The sequence below is a fragment of the Electrona antarctica genome (assembly GCF_951216825.1).
Source record: "Electrona antarctica genome assembly, chromosome: 21".
Classification (NCBI taxonomy): Eukaryota; Metazoa; Chordata; class Actinopteri; order Myctophiformes; family Myctophidae; genus Electrona; species Electrona antarctica.
Genome location: NC_136802.1, coordinates 439606 through 461950, shown reverse-complemented (window position 1 = coordinate 461950; position 22345 = coordinate 439606). Strand labels below are relative to the sequence as shown.

The 22345-nt window shown below is 52.1% G+C and overlaps 1 protein-coding gene across 5 annotated transcripts in view; it reads right to left on the bottom strand.

Moving 5' to 3' along the window:
• The window catches only part of adipor1a (adiponectin receptor 1a), a 61482-nt gene that overhangs the window by 7167 nt on the left and 31970 nt on the right, over positions 1–22345 (bottom strand). For all 5 annotated transcript variants that reach the window (XM_079491044.1, XM_079491045.1, XM_079491047.1 and 2 more), the window contains 5 exons: positions 20070–20180; positions 9122–9293; positions 5311–5497; positions 2283–2470; positions 388–581 (listed from right to left, as the gene is read on the bottom strand). In XM_079491044.1, coding sequence (XP_079347170.1) covers positions 388–581; positions 2283–2470; positions 5311–5497; positions 9122–9293; positions 20070–20180 — 852 coding nt within the window. The remainder of the gene's footprint in view (positions 1–387; positions 582–2282; positions 2471–5310; positions 5498–9121; positions 9294–20069; positions 20181–22345) is intronic.

Below are 22345 nucleotides of genomic sequence, written 5' to 3'. Positions count from 1 at the left end.
AGGGGATAGTAGGGGGATGCTAGGGGATAGTAGGGGGATGCTAGGGGATGCTAGGGGGATGCTAGGGGATAGTAGGGGGATGCTAGGGGATAGTAGGGAGATGCTAGGGGATAGTAGGGGGATGCTAGGGGATGTTAGGGGGATGCTAGGGGATAGTAGGGGGATGCTAGGGGATGCTAGGGGGATGCTAGGGGGATGCTAGGGGGATGCTAGGGGGATAGTAGGGGGATGCTAGGGGATGCTAGGGGATAGTAGGGGGATGCTAGGGGATAGTAGGGGGATGCTAGGGGATGTTAGGGGGATGCTAGGGGATGTTAGGGGGATGCTAGGGGATGCTAGGGGGATGCTAGGGGGTGATGATGCATAGTGGTTAAATAATGAACTGACCCAGATGTCACACTTCCCAGGGAAGAACCTCTCAGGGATCCTGGCTGCGTACAGGCCCGCCCCGGTGATGTACATGGCTCCCATCAGGTAGAACCAGCCCATCTGGCCCACGGTGGTGGCCTTCACGAAGCCCTCCTCGATGGTGAAGTGCATTGTGGGTACGATGCCGCTGAGACCCAGGCCCATGAACACACCTGGAACACAGGGCAAAAACTACCTCAGACCCAGGCCCACTGTTTGTCATTTCCGTTCACACATTTCTGCTAAGCAACAAGCTATATATGCTTAGATGATTTCGATTTATATTAGGATACATTTGCGCGACTGTAAAGACGAAACGGAAGTGGGGAGGAGGCTCCACTTCCACTATATATTTGACTCATGATCAGAGCTTCCGTTGCTCCAGACTGTACGACGGAAGCATTTATATTTGACTCATGATCAGAGCTTCCGTTGCTCCAGACTGTATGACGGAAGGATTTATATTTGACTCATGATCAGAGCTTCCGTTGCTCCAGACTGTACGACGGAAGCATTTATATTTTACTCATGATCAGAGCTTCCGTTGCTCCAGACTGTATGACGGAAGCATTTATATTTTACTCATGATCAGAGCTTCCGTTGCTCCAGACTGTATGACGGAAGGATTTATATTTTACTCATGATCAGAGCTTCCGTCGCTCCAGACTGTATGACGGAAGCATTTATATTTGAATCATGATCAGAGCTTCCGTCGCTCCAGACTGTATGACGGAAGCATTTATATTTTACTCATGATCAGAGCTTCCGTTGCTCCAGACTGTATGACGGAAGCATTTATATTTTACTCATGATCAGAGCTTCCGTTGCTCCAGACTGTATGACGGAAGCATTTATATTTTACTCATGATCAGAGCTTCCGTTGCTCCAGACTGTATGACGGAAGCATTTATATTTTACTCATGATCAGAGCTTCCGTCGCTCTAGACTGTATGACGGAAGCGTTTATATTTTACTCGTGCTGCGCCCCGCCCCCTATCCTACCTGCTCTGGTGGGCCATGTGGTGCAGCTATAGGCCCTGTGGTGCAGCTATAGGCCCTGTGATGCAGCTATAGGCCCTGTGGTGCAGCTATAGGCCCTGTGGTGCAGCTATAGGCCCTGTGGTGCAGCTATAGGCCCTGTGGTGCAGCTATAGGCCCTGTGATGCAGCTAGAACGTTACCTGCTCTGGTAGGCCCTGTGGTGCAGCTATAGGCCCTGTGGTGCAGCTATAGGCCCTGTGATGCAGCTATAGGCCCTGTGATGCAGCTATAGGCCCTGTGGTGCAGCTATAGGCCCTGTGGCGCAGCTATAGGCCCTGTGGTGCAGGCCCTGTGATGCAGCTATAGGCCCTGTGGTGCAGGCCCTGTGATGCAGCTATAGGCCCTGTGGTGCAGCTATAGGCCCTGTGATGCAGCTAGAACGTTACCTGCTCTGGTAGGCCCTGTGGTGCAGCTATAGGCCCTGTGGTGCAGCTATAGGCCCTGTGATGCAGCTATAGGCCCTGCGATGCAGCTATAGGCCCTGTGATGCAGCTATAGGCCCTGTGATGCAGCTATAGGCCCTGTGGTGCAGCTATAGGCCCTGTGGCGCAGCTATAGGCCCTGTGGTGCAGGCCCTGTGATGCAGCTATAGGCCCTGTGGTGCAGGCCCTGTGATGCAGCTATAGGCCCTGTGGTGCAGCTATAGGCCCTGTGATGCAGCTATAGGCCCTGTGGTGCAGGCCCTGTGATGCAGCTATAGGCCCTGTGGTGCAGGCCCTGTGATGCAGCTATAGGCCCTGTGGTGCAGCTATAGGCCCTGTGGTGCAGCTATAGGCCCTGTGGTGCAGCTATAGGCCCTGTGGTGCAGGCCCTGTGATGCAGCTAGAACGTTACCTGCTCTGGTAGGCCTGTGTCTCGGCGTAGAGAAGCGGTCCCACTGAGCCACGATGATGGCGGCGATGCCCAGAACACACACGATGGTGAGGTAGATGAGACGAGGCTGAGGGGAGCAGTAGAAGGAGTAGTAGAGCCACGGGACGAAGGAACCCATGATCAGCAGGGCGATGCCAGAGTAGTCCAGCCTGGAGAGGAGGAGAGCAGTTCATTTAGAATGGAGAGGAGAGCAGTTCATTTACACTGGAGAGGAGGAGAGCAGTTCATTTAGAATGGAGAGGAGAGCAGTTCATTTAGAATGGAGAGGAGAGGAGAGGAGAGCAGTTCATTTAGACTGGAGAGGAGAGCAGTTCATTTAGACTGGAGAGGAGAGCAGTTCATTTACACTGGAGAGGAGAGCAGTTCATTTACACTGGAGAGGAGAGGAGGAGAGAGAGGGTTTTTATATATATATATATATATATATATATATATATATATATCGGTTCCTACAGACGCGCGCAGGTACGCGCTATTTAATAATGAGATGTATAGAGTAGATGCGTGTCTCTGTAACACACGTTGAATGGAGGAGTAGCCTGCCCTGCTGTTGCTCTGAGTCCATAACAGCTCTGCATTTCCCCTCCACACGCACACACACAACACGGTCTCAAATACTTAAAGTAAGAAGAAAAGAAGAAAATACAACCTTGTAACCAAGCGTTGCTGTTTTCATCTTGAATTAAGCAAACCAAATGTGCACACGTCGGTCAGAAGGTAGTAGACCTAACGTCGGTCAGAGGGTAGTAGACCTAACGTCGGTCAGAGGGTAGTAGACCTAACGTCGGTCAGAGGGTAGTAGACCTAACTGTGGTCAGAGGGTAGTAGACCTAACTGTGCAGTCAGAGGGTAGTAGACCTAACTGTGCAGTCAGAGGGTAGTAGACCTAACTGTGCAGTCAGAAGGTAGTAGACCTAACTGTGCAGTCAGAGGGTAGTAGACCTAACTGTGGTCAGAGGGTAGTAGACCTAACGTCGGTCAGAGGGTAGTAGACCTAACTGTGCAGTCAGAGGGTAGTAGACCTAACTGTGCAGTCAGAGGGTAGTAGACCTAACTGTGGTCAGAAGGTAGTAGACCTAACTGTGCAGTCAGAGGGTAGTAGACCTAACTGTGGTCAGAGGGTAGTAGACCTAACTGTGCAGTCAGAGGGTAGTAGACCTAACTGTGGTCAGAGGGTAGTAGACCTAACTGTGGTCAGAGGGTAGTAGACCTAACTGTGGTCAGAGGGTAGTAGACCTAACTGTGCAGTCAGTGGGTAGTAGACCTAACGTCGGTCAGAGGGTAGTAGACCTAACTGTGGTCAGAGGGTAGTAGACCTAACTGTGGTCAGAGGGTAGTAGACCTAACTGTGCAGTCAGAGGGTAGTAGACCTAACTGTGGTCAGAGGGTAGTAGACCTAACTGTGGTCAGAGGGTAGTAGACCTAACTGTGCAGTCAGAGGGTAGTAGACCTAACTGTGCAGTCAGAGGGTAGTAGACCTAACTGTGCAGTCAGAGGGTAGTAGACCTAACTGTGCAGTCAGAGGGTAGTAGACCTAACTGTGGTCAGAGGGTAGTAGACCTAACTGTGGTCAGAGGGTAGTAGACCTAACTGTGCAGTCAGAGGGTAGTAGACCTAACTGTGCAGTCAGAGGGTAGTAGACCTAACTGTGGTCAGAGGGTAGTAGACCTAACTGTGGTCAGAGGGTAGTAGACCTAACGTCGGTCAGAGGGTAGTAGACCTAACTGTGCAGTCAGAGGGTAGTAGACCTAACTGTGCAGTCAGAGGGTAGTAGACCTAACTGTGGTCAGAGGGTAGTAGACCTAACTGTGGTCAGAGGGTAGTAGACCTAACTGTGGTCAGAGGGTAGTAGACCTAACGTCGGTCAGAGGGTAGTAGACCTAACTGTGGTCAGAGGGTAGTAGACCTAACTGTGGTCAGAGGGTAGTAGACCTAACTGTGCAGTCAGAGGGTAGTAGACCTAACTGTGCAGAGGGTCAGAGGTCAGAGGGTAGTAGACCTAACTGTGCAGAGGGTCAGAGGTCAGGGTAGTAGACCTAACTGTGCAGAGGGTCAGAGGTCAGAGGGTAGTAGACCTAACTGTGCAGAGGGTCAGAGGTCAGAGGTCAGAGGGTAGTAGACCTAACTGTGCAGCGAAATAAGATGTAAACGATTGATCCTCAGAGTCTCAGTCATGCTGTTATATTTGTCAGTCAGTAGTATATAGGTGTTGTATTAAGAGTACAATAGTAAATACACAATAGATGTTAAACCATTTGAGCCTTTTTTTAACCCATTTTGACCTGAGATCAGTTTTCTGAAAAAGCTATGTTTCTATGTCAGTCGTTCTTCGATTTTTCAAAAATAGCGAGTGGCGCGCTACGAGCTTGTAGATCTGCTATTTTTCAATAGCTAAAACATAATGCTAACACCAAAAGGGGTTCCCGCCCAGAATGGGTTAATACGAGTCGAGTACCAAGACATGCGTTTATGTTGTCTTTTTTCACAGCGATTATTGTGATATTTTTATCGTGGAACCTACTTGGAGAATGAGCGTGAGACCTTCTCAGAATGGGTCAAACATGGAGTCTTACTTGGAGAATGTGCGAGACACTTTCTCAGAATGGGTCAAACATGGAGTCTTACTTGGAGAATGTGCGAGACACTTTCTCAGAATGGGTCAAACATGGAGTCTTACTTGGAGAATGTGCGAGACACTTTCTCAGAATGGGTCAAACATGGAGTCTTACTTGGAGAATGAGCGAGACACTTTCTCAGAATGGGTCAAACATGGAGTCTTACTTGGAGAATGTGCGAGACACTTTCTCAGAATGGGTCAAACATGGAGTCTTACTTGGAGAATGTGCGAGACACTTTCTCAGAATGGGTCAAACATGGAGTCTTACTTGGAGAATGTGCGAGACACTTTCTCAGAATGGGTCAAACATGGAGTCTTCCTTGGAGAATGTGCGAGACACTTTCTCAGAATGGGTCAAACATGTATCCTTACTTGGAGAATGTGCGTGAGACCTTCTCAGAATGGCAGTAGACGGTGTGGAACAGCCAGGAGAAGCTGAGGCAGAGCACGGCTCCCAGGAAGAACATCCCAAACACAACCTTCTCCTGGAGAGGAGCCATGAAGTACACGTTGGGCCGCAGCATGGTCAGAGTGCCCAGACATATGAAGAGGATGAGACCTGGAAACATGGAATACATGGTCAGAGTGCCCAGACATATGAAGAGGATGAGACCTGGAAACATGGAATACATGGTCAGAGTGCCCAGACATATGAAGAGGATGAGACCTGGAAACATGGAATACATGGTCAGAGTGCCCAGACATATGAAGAGGATGAGACCTGGAAACATGGAATACATGGTCAGAGTGCCCAGGCATATGAACAGGGTGAGACCTGGAAACACATTAGACACATTCATTATTAGAACTCTATGGCAGCAAGGGAGTTTTTAGTTTCCCAAACGTATTATGAATTGGATTATAAATTATGGCAACGGCTTGCTGGGCAACAACAAGCACCACATGTGTTGGTTGGAAGAGGACGGTTTTCACGTCGGTAAAACTGTTCACACCTCGGTCGGAGATGCACTGCAGCACTGCAGCGCTACCACCCCTCCCCCCCCCCCCCCCCCCACCCCACCCCCCCGTCAATCGTTTAATCCACGCTACGCGGCGCCTGCCCCTCCCCGTGACGTCAGCTGCTGCGGCTCTACCCGATAACAGGCTCCACAAGACAAACGCTTATTGATACTCGAACTGCCGAACCGGGTTTGGAATGGACCCGATTTTCGGGCTCCATCCCCTAGTCCAGATGTCCCTCACCTAACAGATGTGTCCAGATGTTCCTCACCTAACAGATGTGTCCAGATGTTCCTCACCTAACAGATGTGTCCAGATGTTCCTCACCTAACAGATGTGTCCAGATGTCCCTCACCTAACAGATGTGTCCAGATGTCCCTCACCTAACAGATGTGTCCAGATGTCCCTCTCACCTAACAGATGTGTCCAGATGTTCCTCTCACCTAACAGATGTGTCCAGATGTTCCTCTCACCTAACAGATGTGTCCAGATGTTCCTCTCACCTAACAGATGTGTCCAGATGTTCCTCTCACCTAACAGATGTGTCCAGATGTTCCTCTCACCTAACAGATGTGTCCAGATGTCCCTCACCTAACAGATGTGTCCAGATGTCCCTCACCTAACAGATGTGTCCAGATGTCCCTCACCTAACAGATGTGTCCAGATGTCCCTCACCTAACAGATGTGTCCAGATGTCCCTCACCTAACAGATGTGTCCAGATGTCCCTCACCTAACAGATGTGTCCAGATGTCCCTCACCTAACAGATGTGTCCAGATGTCCCTCACCTAACAGATGTGTCCAGATGTCCCTCACCTAACAGATGTGTCCAGATGTCCCTCACCTAACAGATGTGTCCAGATGTCCCTCTCACCTAACAGATGTGTCCAGATGTCCCTCTCACCTAACAGATGTGTCCAGATGTCCCTCTCACCTAACAGATGTGTCCAGATGTCCCTCTCACCTAACAGATGTGTCCAGATGTCCCTCTCACCTAACAGATGTGTCCAGATGTCCCTCTCACCTAACAGATGTGTCCAGATGTCCCTCTCACCTAACAGATGTGTCCAGATGTTCCTCTCACCTAACAGATGTGTCCAGATGTTCCTCTCACCTAACAGATGTGTCCAGATGTTCCTCTCACCTAACAGATGTGTCCAGATGTCCCTCTCACCTAACAGATGTGTCCAGATGTCCCTCTCACCTAACAGATGTGTCCAGATGTCCCTCTCACCTAACAGATGTGTCCAGATGTCCCTCTCACCTAACAGATGTGTCCAGATGTCCCTCACCTAACAGATGTGTCCAGATGTCCCTCACCTAACAGATGTGTCCAGATGTCCCTCACCTAACAGATGTGTCCAGATGTCCCTCACCTAACAGATGTGTCCAGATGTCCCTCACCTAACAGATGTGTCCAGATGTCCCTCACCTAACAGATGTGTCCAGATGTCCCTCACCTAACAGATGTGTCCAGATGTCCCTCACCTAACAGATGTGTCCAGATGTCCCTCACCTAACAGATGTGTCCAGATGTCCCTCACCTAACAGATGTGTCCAGATGTCCCTCACCTAACAGATGTGTCCAGATGTCCCTCACCTAACAGATGTGTCCAGATGTCCCTCACCTAACAGATGTGTCCAGATGTCCCTCACCTAACAGATGTGTCCAGATGTCCCTCACCTAACAGATGTGTCCAGATGTCCCTCACCTAACAGATGTGTCCAGATGTCCCTCACCTAACAGATGTGTCCAGATGTCCCTCACCTAACAGATGTGTCCAGATGTCCCTCACCTAACAGATGTGTCCAGATGTCCCTCACCTAACAGATGTGTCCAGATGTCCCTCACCTAACAGATGTGTCCAGATGTCCCTCACCTAACAGATGTGTCCAGATGTCCCTCACCTAACAGATGTGTCCAGATGTCCCTCACCTAACAGATGTGTCCAGATGTCCCTCACCTAACAGATGTGTCCAGATGTCCCTCACCTAACATATGTGTCCAGATGTCCCTCACCTAACAGATGTGTCCAGATGTCCCTCACCTAACAGATGTGTCCAGATGTTCCTCACCTAACAGATGTGTCCAGATGTCCCTCACCTAACAGATGTGTCCAGATGTCCCTCACCTAACAGATGTGTCCAGATGTCCCTCACCTAACAGATGTGTCCAGATGTCCCTCACCTAACAGATGTGTCCAGATGTCCCTCACCTAACAGATGTGTCCAGATGTCCCTCACCTAACAGATGTGTCCAGATGTTCCTCACCTAACAGATGTGTCCAGATGTCCCTCACCTAACAGATGTGTCCAGATGTCCCTCACCTAACAGATGTGTCCAGATGTCCCTCACCTAACAGATGTGTCCAGATGTCCCTCACCTAACAGATGTGTCCAGATGTTCCTCACCTAACAGATGTGTCCAGATGTCCCTCACCTAACAGATGTGTCCAGATGTCCCTCACCTAACAGATGTGTCCAGATGTCCCTCACCTAACAGATGTGTCCAGATGTCCCTCACCTAACAGATGTGTCCAGATGTCCCTCACCTAACAGATGTGTCCAGATGTTCCTCACCTAACAGATGTGTCCAGATGTTCCTCACCTAACAGATGTGTCCAGATGTTCCTCACCTAACAGATGTGTCCAGATGTTCCTCACCTAACAGATGTGTCCAGATGTTCCTCACCTAACAGATGTGTCCAGATGTTCCTCACCTAACAGATGTGTCCAGATGTTCCTCACCTAACAGATGTGTCCAGATGTTCCTCACCTAACAGATGTGTCCAGATGTTCCTCACCTAACAGATGTGTCCAGATGTTCCTCACCTAACAGATGTGTCCAGATGTTCCTCACCTAACAGATGTGTCCAGATGTTCCTCACCTAACAGATGTGTCCAGATGTTCCTCACCTAACAGATGTGTCCAGATGTTCCTCACCTAACAGATGTGTCCAGATGTTCCTCACCTAACAGATGTGTCCAGATGTTCCTCACCTAACAGATGTGTCCAGATGTTCCTCACCTAACAGATGTGTCCAGATGTTCCTCACCTAACAGATGTGTCCAGATGTTCCTCACCTAACAGATGTGTCCAGATGTTCCTCACCTAACAGATGTGTCCAGATGTTCCTCACCTAACAGATGTGTCCAGATGTTCCTCACCTAACAGATGTGTCCAGATGTTCCTCACCTAACAGATGTGTCCAGATGTTCCTCACCTAACAGATGTGTCCAGATGTTCCCCGTCTCGGTGTGGATCCTGAAGATGCTCCCGAAGCAGGCCCTGAAGGAGGGCATGGGGGGGCGGTGTCCGTGGAGGAGGTAGTCGTTGTCCTTCAGCCAATCAGGGAGCACGTGGAACGGGATGACCCTCCAGCGACCTTCCCACACCTGAACGGAACAAAACAACATCCATTCAGTACGTCATTATTAAACACATTTTGACCTGAGATCAGATTCTAAAAATGCCTGTTTGAAAATGAGTTTTCTGAAAAAGCTATGTTTCTATGTCAGTCGTTCTTCGATTTTTCAAAAATAGCAGACCTACAAGCTCGTAGCGCGCCACCGAGTGGCGAGCTTGTAGATCTGCTATTTTTCAATAGCTAAAGCATAGCATAATGCTAACACCAAAAGGGGTTCCCGCCCAGAATGGGTTAAACACATTCAGCAACTGGAACCAGTGTTGTTTTCATCGACTAAAACTAAGACGAATAATGTTTGTCGACTACCTTTTTTCACTGACGAAAACTAAATGGAAACTAAAGCTATGATGACTAAAACTAAGACCAATTTCGTCAAATAAAAACTAGACTAAAATGTCAGGAAGGGACTAGTGGACAAGAGATCCAGTATAAGTCATTTTACACTTGGTTGGATGCTGAAAACAGCAGATCTACAAGCTCACAACGCGTCGCAATTGTGAGCTGTTGCGGCTATTTTCAGCAAGTGTAAAATCAGCCATTACGACGGCATCAAGGCTCACCAAAATACATTTTAGTCGACTAAATCAACCGTAGATTTAGGGTTACACTAAAACTAGACTAACACTAAAACATTCCAGGTGACTAAAAGGGGACTAAAACTATTCAACAGACTAGGACTAAAACTATTCAACAGACTAGGACTAAAACTATTCAACAGACTAGGACTAAAACTATTCAACAGACTAGGACTAAAACTATTCAACAGACTAGGACTAAAACTAAAATAGAAATTTGCTGCCAAAAGTCTGGAACGCTCCCGTGTCGCTTCAGCTTTTAACCACCTTCTTTAAAGGTGTAGTGAAATAAAAAATACGTTTTTCACACTTTTAGACCATCTCCGTGGTCATCATATGGTCATACCTATTACCTAACAATGGATGCCAAAAAAATGGGAACATTCTCATTTTTGTGTGTTTTTATATCAAACGTCCATACAAAAATATTTTGTATTACTTCCTGAAAACGAAAACGTGCTGCGTGATGACGTGTCGAGGCCCACATCGATAAAAGCCAATACAAATGAAGCTCACCCGTTTAATTCCCCATATGAGATGGGGGTCCGTGGCCCAATAGAGATAATTCTGGGGGTCCTTGACATGAAAAAGGTTGAGCACCGCTGACATAGAAACATGGGTTTTTCTGAAAACCCATTTAGCCTATTTTTTTTTAATCGACCTCAGAGTCCAAAATGGGTTAAGAATACTGAAATTGAACTGACAAATACAGGCTTTCAACACAGATCCGTTTCCCCGTTTCACACCGCGCTCCTTAGACCACCTGGGAGACGTTTCCCCGTTTCACAACGCGCTCCTTAGACCACCTGGGAAAGTTTCCCCGTTTCACAACGCGCTCCTTAGACCACCTGGGAGACGTTTCCCCGTTTCACAACGCGCTCCTTAGACCACCTGGGAGACGTTTCCCCGTTTCACAACGCGCTCCTTAGACCACCTGGGAGACGTTTCCCCGTTTCACAACGCGCTCCTTAGACCACCTGGGAGACGTCTCCCCGTTTCACACCGCGCTCCTTAGACCACCTGGGAGACGTTTCCCCGTTTCACAACGCGCTCCTTAGACCACCTGGGAGACGTTTCCCCGTTTCACAACGCGCTCGTTAGACCACCTGGGAGACGTTTCCCCGTTTCACAACGCGCTCCTTAGACCACCTGGGAAAGTTTCCCCGTTTCACAACGCGCTCCTTAGACCACCTGGGAGACGTTTCCCCGTTTCACAACGCGCTCCTTAGACCACCTGGGAGACGTTTCCCCGTTTCACAACGCGCTCCTTAGACCACCTGGGAGACGTTTCCCCGTTTCACAACGCGCTCCTTAGACCACCTGGGAGACGTCTCCCCGTTTCACACCGCGCTCCTTAGACCACCTGGGAGACGTTTCCCCGTTTCACAACGCGCTCCTTAGACCACCTGGGAGACGTTTCCCCGTTTCACAACGCGCTCGTTAGACCACCTGGGAGACGTTTCCCCGTTTCACAACGCGCTCCTTAGACCACCTGGGAAAGTTTCCCCTTTTCACAACGCGCTCCTTAGACCACCTGGGAGACGTTTCCCCGTTTCACAACGCGCTCCTTAGACCACCTGGGAGACGTTTCCCCGTTTCACAACGCGCTCCTTAGACCACCTGGGAGACGTTTCCCCGTTTCACAACGCGCTCCTTAGACCACCTGGGAGACGTCTCCCCGTTTCACACCGCGCTCCTTAGACCACCTGGGAGACGTTTCCCCGTTTCACAACGCGCTCCTTAGACCACCTGGGAGACGTCTCCCCGTTTCACACCGCGCTCCTTAGACCACCTGGGAGACGTTTCCCCGTTTCACAACGCGCTCCTTAGACCACCTGGAAGACGTTTCCCCGTTTCACAACGCGCTCGTTAGACCACCTGGGAGACGTTTCCCCGTTTCACAACGCGCTCGTTAGACCACCTGGGAGACGTTTCCCCGTTTCACAACGCGCTCGTTAGACCACCTGGGAGACGTTTCCCCGTTTCACAACGCGCTCGTTAGACCACCTGGGAGACGTTTCCCCGTTTCACAACGCGCTCCTTAGACCACCTGGGAGACATTTCCCCGTTTCACAACGCGCTCCTTAGACCACCTGGGAGACGTTTCCCCGTTTCACAACGCGCTCCTTAGACCACCTGGGAGACGTTTCCCCGTTTCACAACGCACTCGTTAGACCACCTGGGAGACGTTTCCCCGTTTCACAACGCGCTCCTTAGACCACCTGGGAAAGTTTCCCCGTTTCACAACGCGCTCCTTAGACCACCTGGGAGACGTTTCCCCGTTTCACAACGCGCTCCTTAGACCACCTGGGAGACGTTTCCCCGTTTCACAACGCGCTCCTTAGACCACCTGGGAGACGTTTCCCCGTTTCACAACGCGCTCCTTAGACCACCTGGGAGACGTCTCCCCGTTTCACACCGCGCTCCTTAGACCACCTGGGAGACGTTTCCCCGTTTCACAACGCGCTCCTTAGACCACCTGGGAGACGTTTCCCCGTTTCACACCGCGCTCCTTAGACCACCTGGGAGACGTTTCCCCGTTTCACAACGCACTCCTTAGACCACCTGGGAGACGTTTCCCCGTTTCACACCGCGCTCCTTAGACCACCTGGGAGACGTTTCCCCGTTTCACAACGCGCTCCTTAGACCACCTGGGAGACGTTTCCCCGTTTCACAACGCGCTCCTTAGACCACCTGGGAGACGTCTCCCCGTTTCACACCGCGCTCCTTAGACCACCTGGGAGACGTTTCCCCGTTTCACAACGCGCTCCTTAGACCACCTGGGAGACGTCTCCCCGTTTCACACCGCGCTCCTTAGACCACCTGGGAGACGTTTCCCCGTTTCACAACGCGCTCCTTAGACCACCTGGAAGACGTTTCCCCGTTTCACAACGCGCTCGTTAGACCACCTGGGAGACGTTTCCCCGTTTCACAACGCGCTCGTTAGACCACCTGGGAGACGTTTCCCCGTTTCACAACGCGCTCGTTAGACCACCTGGGAGACGTTTCCCCGTTTCACAACGCGCTCGTTAGACCACCTGGGAGACGTTTCCCCGTTTCACAACGCGCTCCTTAGACCACCTGGGAGACATTTCCCCGTTTCACAACGCGCTCCTTAGACCACCTGGGAGACGTTTCCCCGTTTCACAACGCGCTCCTTAGACCACCTGGGAGACGTTTCCCCGTTTCACAACGCACTCGTTAGACCACCTGGGAGACGTTTCCCCGTTTCACAACGCGCTCCTTAGACCACCTGGGAAAGTTTCCCCGTTTCACAACGCGCTCCTTAGACCACCTGGGAGACGTTTCCCCGTTTCACAACGCGCTCCTTAGACCACCTGGGAGACGTTTCCCCGTTTCACAACGCGCTCCTTAGACCACCTGGGAGACGTTTCCCCGTTTCACAACGCGCTCCTTAGACCACCTGGGAGACGTCTCCCCGTTTCACACCGCGCTCCTTAGACCACCTGGGAGACGTTTCCCCGTTTCACAACGCGCTCCTTAGACCACCTGGGAGACGTTTCCCCGTTTCACAACGCGCTCGTTAGACCACCTGGGAGACGTTTCCCCGTTTCACAACGCGCTCCTTAGACCACCTGGGAGACGTTTCCCCGTTTCACAACGCGCTCCTTAGACCACCTGGGAGACGTTTCCCCGTTTCACAACGCGCTCCTTAGACCACCTGGGAGACGTTTCCCCGTTTCACAACGCGCTCGTTAGACCACCTGGGAGACGTTTCCCCGTTTCACAACGCGCTCGTTAGACCACCTGGGAGACGTTTCCCCGTTTCACAACGCGCTCCTTAGACCACCTGGGAGACGTTTCCCCGTTTCACAACGCGCTCCTTAGACCACCTGGGAGACGTTTCCCCGTTTCACAACGCGCTCCTTAGACCACCTGGGAGACGTTTCCCCGTTTCACAACGCGCTCGTTAGACCACCTGGGAGACGTTTCCCCGTTTCACAACGCGCTCGTTAGACCACCTGGGAGACGTTTCCCCGTTTCACAACGCGCTCCTTAGACCACCTGGGAGACGTTTCCCCGTTTCACAACGCGCTCCTTAGACCACCTGGGAGACGTTTCCCCGTTTCACAACGCGCTCGTTAGACCACCTGGGAGACGTTTCCCCGTTTCACAACGCGCTCCTTAGACCACCTGGGAGACGTTTCCCCGTTTCACAACGCGCTCGTTAGACCACCTGGGAGACGTTTCCCCGTTTCACAACTCGCTCGTTAGACCACCTGGGAGACGTTTCCCCGTTTCACAACGCGCTCGTTAGACCACCTGGGAGACGTTTCCCCGTTTCACAACGCGCTCCTTAGACCACCTGGGAGACGTTTCACAACGCGCTCCTTAGACCACCTGGGAGACGTTTCCCCGTTTCACACCGCGCTCCTTAGACCACCTGGGAGACGTTTCACAACGCGCTCCTTAGACCACCTGGGAGACGTTTCCCCGTTTCACAACGCGCTCCTTAGACCACCTGGGAGACGTTTCCCCGTTTCACAACGCGCTCCTTAGACCACCTGGGAGACGTTTCCCCGTTTCACAACGCGCTCCTTAGACCACCTGGGAGACGTTTCCCCGTTTCACAACGCGCTCCTTAGACCACCTGGGAGACGTTTCCCCGTTTCACAACGCACTCCTTAGACCACCTGGGAGACGTTTCCCCGTTTCACAACGCGCTCCTTAGACCACCTGGGAGACGTTTCCCCGTTTCACAACGCGCTCCTTAGACCACCTGGGAGACGTCTCCCCGTTTCACACCGCGCTCCTTAGACCACCTGGGAGACGTTTCCCCGTTTCACAACGCGCTCCTTAGACCACCTGGGAGACGTTTCCCCGTTTCACAACGCGCTCGTTAGACCACCTGGGAGACGTTTCCCCGTTTCACAACGCGCTCCTTAGACCACCTGGGAGACGTTTCCCCGTTTCACAACGCGCTCCTTAGACCACCTGGGAGACGTTTCCCCGTTTCACAACGCGCTCCTTAGACCACCTGGGAGACGTTTCCCCGTTTCACACCGCGCTCCTTAGACCACCTGGGAGACGTTTCACAACGCGCTCCTTAGACCACCTGGGAGACGTTTCCCCGTTTCACAACGCGCTCCTTAGACCACCTGGGAGACGTTTCCCCGTTTCACAACGCGCTCCTTAGACCACCTGGGAGACGTTTCCCCGTTTCACAACGCGCTCCTTAGACCACCTGGGAGACGTCTCCCCGTTTCACACCGCGCTCCTTAGACCACCTGGGAGACGTTTCCCCGTTTCACAACGCGCTCCTTAGACCACCTGGGAGACGTTTCCCCGTTTCACAACGCGCTCGTTAGACCACCTGGGAGACGTTTCCCCGTTTCACAACGCGCTCCTTAGACCACCTGGGAGACGTTTCCCCGTTTCACAACGCGCTCCTTAGACCACCTGGGAGACGTTTCCCCGTTTCACAACGCGCTCCTTAGACCACCTGGGAGACGTTTCCCCGTTTCACACCGCGCTCCTTAGACCACCTGGGAGACGTTTCACAACGCGCTCCTTAGACCACCTGGGAGACGTTTCCCCGTTTCACAACGCGCTCCTTAGACCACCTGGGAGACGTTTCCCCGTTTCACAACGCGCTCCTTAGACCACCTGGGAGACGTTTCCCCGTTTCACAACGCGCTCCTTAGACCACCTGGGAGACGTCTCCCCGTTTCACACCGCGCTCCTTAGACCACCTGGGAGACGTTTCCCCGTTTCACAACGCGCTCCTTAGACCACCTGGGAGACGTTTCCCCGTTTCACAACGCGCTCGTTAGACCACCTGGGAGACGTTTCCCCGTTTCACAACGCGCTCCTTAGACCACCTGGGAAAGTTTCCCCGTTTCACAACGCGCTCCTTAGACCACCTGGGAGACGTTTCCCCGTTTCACAACGCGCTCCTTAGACCACCTGGGAGACGTTTCCCCGTTTCACAACGCGCTCCTTAGACCACCTGGGAGACGTTTCCCCGTTTCACAACGCGCTCCTTAGACCACCTGGGAGACGTCTCCCCGTTTCACACCGCGCTCCTTAGACCACCTGGGAGACGTTTCCCCGTTTCACAACGCGCTCCTTAGACCACCTGGGAGACGTTTCCCCGTTTCACAACGCGCTCGTTAGACCACCTGGGAGACGTTTCCCCGTTTCACAACGCGCTCCTTAGACCACCTGGGAAAGTTTCCCCTTTTCACAACGCGCTCCTTAGACCACCTGGGAGACGTTTCCCCGTTTCACAACGCGCTCCTTAGACCACCTGGGAGACGTTTCCCCGTTTCACAACGCGCTCCTTAGACCACCTGGGAGACGTTTCCCCGTTTCACAACGCGCTCCTTAGACCACCTGGGAGACGTCTCCCCGTTTCACACCGCGCTCCTTAGACCACCTGGGAGACGTTTCCCCGTTTCACAACGCGCTCCTTAGACCACCTGGGAGACGTTTCCCCGTTTCACAACGCGCTCGTTAGACCACCTGGGAGACGTTTCCCCGTTTCACAACGCGCTCCTTAGACCACCTGGGAGACGTTTCCCCGTTTCACAACGCGCTCGTTAGACTACCTGGGAGACGTTTCCCCGTTTCACAACGCGCTCGTTAGACCACCTGGGAGACGTTTCCCCGTTTCACAACGCGCTCCTTAGACCACCTGGGAGACGTTTCCCCGTTTCACAACGCGCTCCTTAGACCACCTGGGAGACGTTTCCCCGTTTCACAACGCGCTCCTTAGACCACCTGGGAGACGTTTCCCTGTTTCACAACGCGCTCGTTAGACCACCTGGGAGACGTTTCCCCGTTTCACAACGCGCTCCTTAGACCACCTGGGAAAGTTTCCCCGTTTCACAACGCGCTCCTTAGACCACCTGGGAGACGTTTCCCCGTTTCACAACGCGCTCCATAGACCACCTGGGAGACGTTTCCCCGTTTCACAACGCGCTCCTTAGACCACCTGGGAGACGTCTCCCCGTTTCACACCGCGCTCCTTAGACCACCTGGGAGACGTTTCCCCGTTTCACAACGCGCTCCTTAGACCACCTGGGAGACGTTTCCCCGTTTCACAACGCGCTCGTTAGACCACCTGGGAGACGTTTCCCCGTTTCACAACGCGCTCCTTAGACCACCTGGGAGACGTTTCCCCGTTTCACAACGCGCTCCTTAGACCACCTGGGAGACGTTTCCCCGTTTCACAACGCGCTCCTTAGACCACCTGGGAGACGTTTCCCCGTTTCACAACGCGCTCGTTAGACCACCTGGGAGACGTTTCCCCGTTTCACAACGCGCTCGTTAGACCACCTGGGAGACGTTTCCCCGTTTCACAACGCGCTCCTTAGACCACCTGGGAGACGTTTCCCCGTTTCACAACGCGCTCCTTAGACCACCTGGGAGACGTTTCCCCGTTTCACAACGCGCTCCTTAGACCACCTGGGAGACGTTTCCCCGTTTCACAACGCGCTCGTTAGACCACCTGGGAGACGTTTCCCCGTTTCACAACGCGCTCGTTAGACCACCTGGGAGACGTTTCCCCGTTTCACAACGCGCTCCTTAGACCACCTGGGAGACGTTTCCCCGTTTCACAACGCGCTCGTTAGACCACCTGGGAGACGTTTCACAACGCGCTCCTTAGACCACCTGGGAGACGTTTCCCCGTTTCACACCGCGCTCCTTAGACCACCTGGGAGACGTTTCACAACGCGCTCCTTAGACCACCTGGGAGACGTTTCCCCGTTTCACAACGCGCTCCTTAGACCACCTGGGAGACGTTTCCCCGTTTCACAACGCGCTCCTTAGACCACCTGGGAGACGTTTCCCCATTTCACAACGCGCTCCTTAGACCACCTGGGAGACGTTTCCCCGTTTCACAACGCGCTCCTTAGACCACCTGGGAGACGTTTCCCCGTTTCACAACGCACTCCTTAGACCACCTGGGAGACGTTTCCCCGTTTCACAACGCGCTCCTTAGACCACCTGGGAGACGTTTCCCCGTTTCACACCGCGCTCCTTAGACCACCTGGGAGACGTTTCACAACGCGCTCCTTAGACCACCTGGGAGACGTTTCCCCGTTTCACAACGCGCTCCTTAGACCACCTGGGAGACGTTTCCCCGTTTCACAACGCGCTCCTTAGACCACCTGGGAGACGTTTCCCCGTTTCACAACGCACTCCTTAGACCACCTGGGAGACGTTTCCCCGTTTCACAACGCGCTCCTTAGACCACCTGGGAGACGTTTCCCCGTTTCACACCGCGCTCCTTAGACCACCTGGGAGACGTTTCACAACGCGCTCCTTAGACCACCTGGGAGACGTTTCCCCGTTTCACAACGCGCTCGTTAGACCACCTGGGAGACGTTCCCCCGTTTCACAACGCGCTCGTTAGACCACCTGGGAGACGTTCCCCCGTTTCACAACGCGCTCGTTAGACCACCTGGGAGACGTTTCCCCGTTTCACAACGCGCTCCTTAGACCACCTGGGAGACGTTTCCCCGTTTCACAACGCGCTCGTTAGACCACCTGGGAGACGTTCCCCCGTTTCACAACGCGCTCGTTAGACCACCTGGGAGACGTTTCCCCGTTTCACAACGCGCTCCTTAGACCACCTGGGAGACGTTTCCCCGTTTCACAACGCGCTCCTTAGACCACCTGGGAGACGTTTCCCCGTTTCACACCGCGCTCCTTAGACCACCTGGGAGACGTTTCACAACGCGCTCCTTAGACCACCTGGGAGACGTTTCCCCGTTTCACAACGCGCTCCTTAGACCACCTGGGAGACGTTTCCCCGTTTCACAACGCGCTCCTTAGACCACCTGGGAGACGTTTCCCCGTTTCACACCGCGCTCCTTAGACCACCTGGGAGACGTTTCCCCGTTTCACAACGCGCTCCTTAGACCACCTGGGAGACGTCTCCCCGTTTCACAACGCGCTCGTTAGACCACCTGGGAGACGTTTCCCCGTTTCACAACGCGCTCCTTAGACCACCTGGGAGACGTTTCCCCGTTTCACAACGCGCTCCTTAGACCACCTGGGAGACGTTTCCCCGTTTCACAACGCGCTCCTTAGACCACCTGGGAGACGTTTCCCCGTTTCACAACGCGCTCCTTAGACCACCTGGGAGACGTTTCCCCGTTTCACAACGCGCTCCTTAGACCACCTGGGAGATGGACCCCGTTTCTCAACGCGCTCCTTAGACCACCTGGGAGACGTTTCCCCGTTTCACAACGCGCTCCTTAGACCACCTGGGAGATGGACCCCGTTTCACACCGCGCTCCTTAGACCACCTGGGAGATGGACCCCGTTTCTCAACGCGCTCCTTAGACCACCTGGGAGACGTTTCCCCGTTTCACAACGCGCTCGTTAGACCACCCCCCCGTTAGACCACCCCCCCGTTAGACCACCCCCCCGTTTCACAACGCGCTCGTTAGACCACCTGGGAGATGGACCCCGTTTCACAACGCGCTCGTTAGACCACCTGGGAGACGTTTCCCCGTTTCACAACGCGCTCGTTAGACCACCTGGGAGATGGATACGTTTCCCCGTTTCACAACGCGCTCGTTAGACCACCTGGGAGATGGATTGCTGAGCTGGAGTACCAACATGGGCTCCCAGACGGTACTTAGTTACCGCACGACCTGCCGCACACATGAGTTGTTGCTACTCGAGTCGTACGCCGAGTTGGCGGTGCCCGGGGTTTAACCCACGACCTCGTGGTCCAAAAAGGCGAGAGCTCTTATAAGTACCGGCTGACCGACTGACCGAGATGGACTCCCGAGGGCCGGCCGAGGCCAACAATAACCTTGTTCGACCTACTTACTTAGACAAGACATGCTTTCTATCCGTTCAGCCTGAAAGTAGTTCAAATGACTCACTTTGTGAACAAATTCTGGTGGCGGCGGTGGCTCAGGGGTAGAGTGACCGGATGGAAACCGAAAGGTTCCCAGTTCGAACCCGGCCTCCCCCAGAGTTAGTGTTGAAGTGTCCTTGAGCAAGACACTGAACCCCTGATTACTCCCGATGTGCAGGTTGGTGCCTTGCATGGTTCCCCCCGGCATCGGTGTATGAATGTGTGTGTGAATGGGTGAATGTGATGCACAATCTCTGTGAAGCGCCTTGGATAAAGGCGCTATATAAATGCACCATTTACCATCTTCTCCAGAAAGAGAACTTACTTTGTGGACAAACTCCTCCATCTTCTCCATGGCATGGTGAGCCTGAAGAGGTAAGGTCAGAACCTCCTCCACGTCATCTTCATCGTCCTGGTCAGAAAGCATGGCCGCCCCCTACGGAGAAATAACACCGTTATTATAGTGAACTAAAGCATGGCCGCCCCCTACGGAGAAATAACACCATTATTATAGTGAACTAAAGCATGGCCGCCCCCTACGGAGAAATAACACCATTATTATAGTGAACTAAAGCATGGCCGCCCCCTACGGAGAAATAACACCATTATTATAGTGAACTAAAGCATGGCCGCCCCCTACGGAGAAATAACACCATTATTATAGTGAACTAAAGCATGGCCGCCCCCTACGGAGAAATAACACCATTATTATAGTGAACTAAAGCATGGCCGCCCCCTACGGAGAAATAACACCGTTATTATAGTGAACTAAAGCATGGCCGCCCCCTACGGAGAAATAACACCATTATTATAGTGAACTAAAGCATGGCCGCCCCCTACGGAGAAATAACACCATTATTATAGTGAACTAAAGCATGGCCGCCCCCTACGGAGAAATAACACCATTATTATAGTGAACTAAAGCATGGCCGCCCCCTACAGAGAAATAACACCATTATTATAGTGAACTAAAGCATGGCCGCCCCCTACGGAGAAATAACACCATTATTATAGTGAACTAAAGCATGGCCGCCCCCTACGGAGAAATAACACCATTATTATAGTGAACTAAAGCATGGCCGCCCCCTACGGAGAAATAACACCATTATTATAGTGAACTAAAGCATGGCCACCCCCTACGGAGAAATAACACCATTATTATAGTGAACTAAAGCATGGCCGCCCCCTACGGAGAAATAACACCGTTATTATAGTGAACTAAAGCATGGCCGCCCCCTACGGAGAAATAACACCGTTATTATAGTTAACTAAAGCATGGCCGCCCCCTACGGAGAAATAACACCGTTATTATAGTGAACTAAAGCATGGCCGCCCCCTACGGAGAAATAACACCGTTATTATAGTGAACTAAAGCATGGCCGCCCCCTACGGAGAAATAACACCGTTATTATAGTTAACTAAAGCATGGCCGCCCCCTACGGAGAAATAACACCGTTATTATAGTGAACTAAAGCATGGCCGCCCCCTACGGAGAAATAACACCATTATTATAGTGAACTAAAGCATGGCCGCCCCCTACGGAGAAATAACACCATTATTATAGTTAACTAAAGCATGGCCGCCCCCTATGGAGAAATAACACCATTATTATAGTGAACTAAAGCATGGCCGCCCCCTACGGAGAAATAACACCATTATTATAGTGAACTAAAGCATGGCCGCCCCCTACGGAGAAATAACACCGTTATTATAGTGAACTAAAGCATGGCCGCCCCCTACGGAGAAATAACACCATTATTATAGTGAACTAAAGCATGGCCGCCCCCTACGGAGAAATAACACCATTATTATAGTGAACTAAAGCATGGCCGCCCCCTACGGAGAAATAACACCATTATTATAGTGAACTAAAGCATGGCCGCCCCCTACGGAGAAATAACACCATTATTATAGTGAACTAAAGCATGGCCGCCCCCTACGGAGAAATAACACCATTATTATAGTGAACTAAAGCATGGCCGCCCCCTACGGAGAAATAACACCGTTATTATAGTGAACTAAAGCATGGCCGCCCCCTACGGAGAAATAACACCGTTATTATAGTGAACTAAAGCATGGCCGCCCCCTACGGAGAAATAACACCATTATTATAGTGAACTAAAGCATGGCCGCCCCCTACGGAGAAATAACACCATTATTATAGTGAACTAAAGCATGGCCGCCCCCTACGGAGAAATAACACCGTTATTATAGTGAACTAAAGCATGGCCGCCCCCTACGGAGAAATAACACCGTTATTATAGTGAACTAAAGCATGGCCGCCCCCTACGGAGAAATAACACCATTATTATAGTGAACTAAAGCATGGCCGCCCCCTACGGAGAAATAACACCATTATTATAGTGAACTAAAGCATGGCCGCCCCCTACGGAGAAATAACACCATTATTATAGTGAACTAAAGCATGGCCGCCCCCTACGGACAAATAACACCATTATTATAGTGAACTAAAGCATGGCCGCCCCCTACGGAGAAATAACACCATTATTATAGTTAACTAAAGCATGGCCGCCCCCTACGGAGAAATAACACCATTATTATAGTGAACTAAAGCATGGCCGCCCCCTACGGAGAAATAAC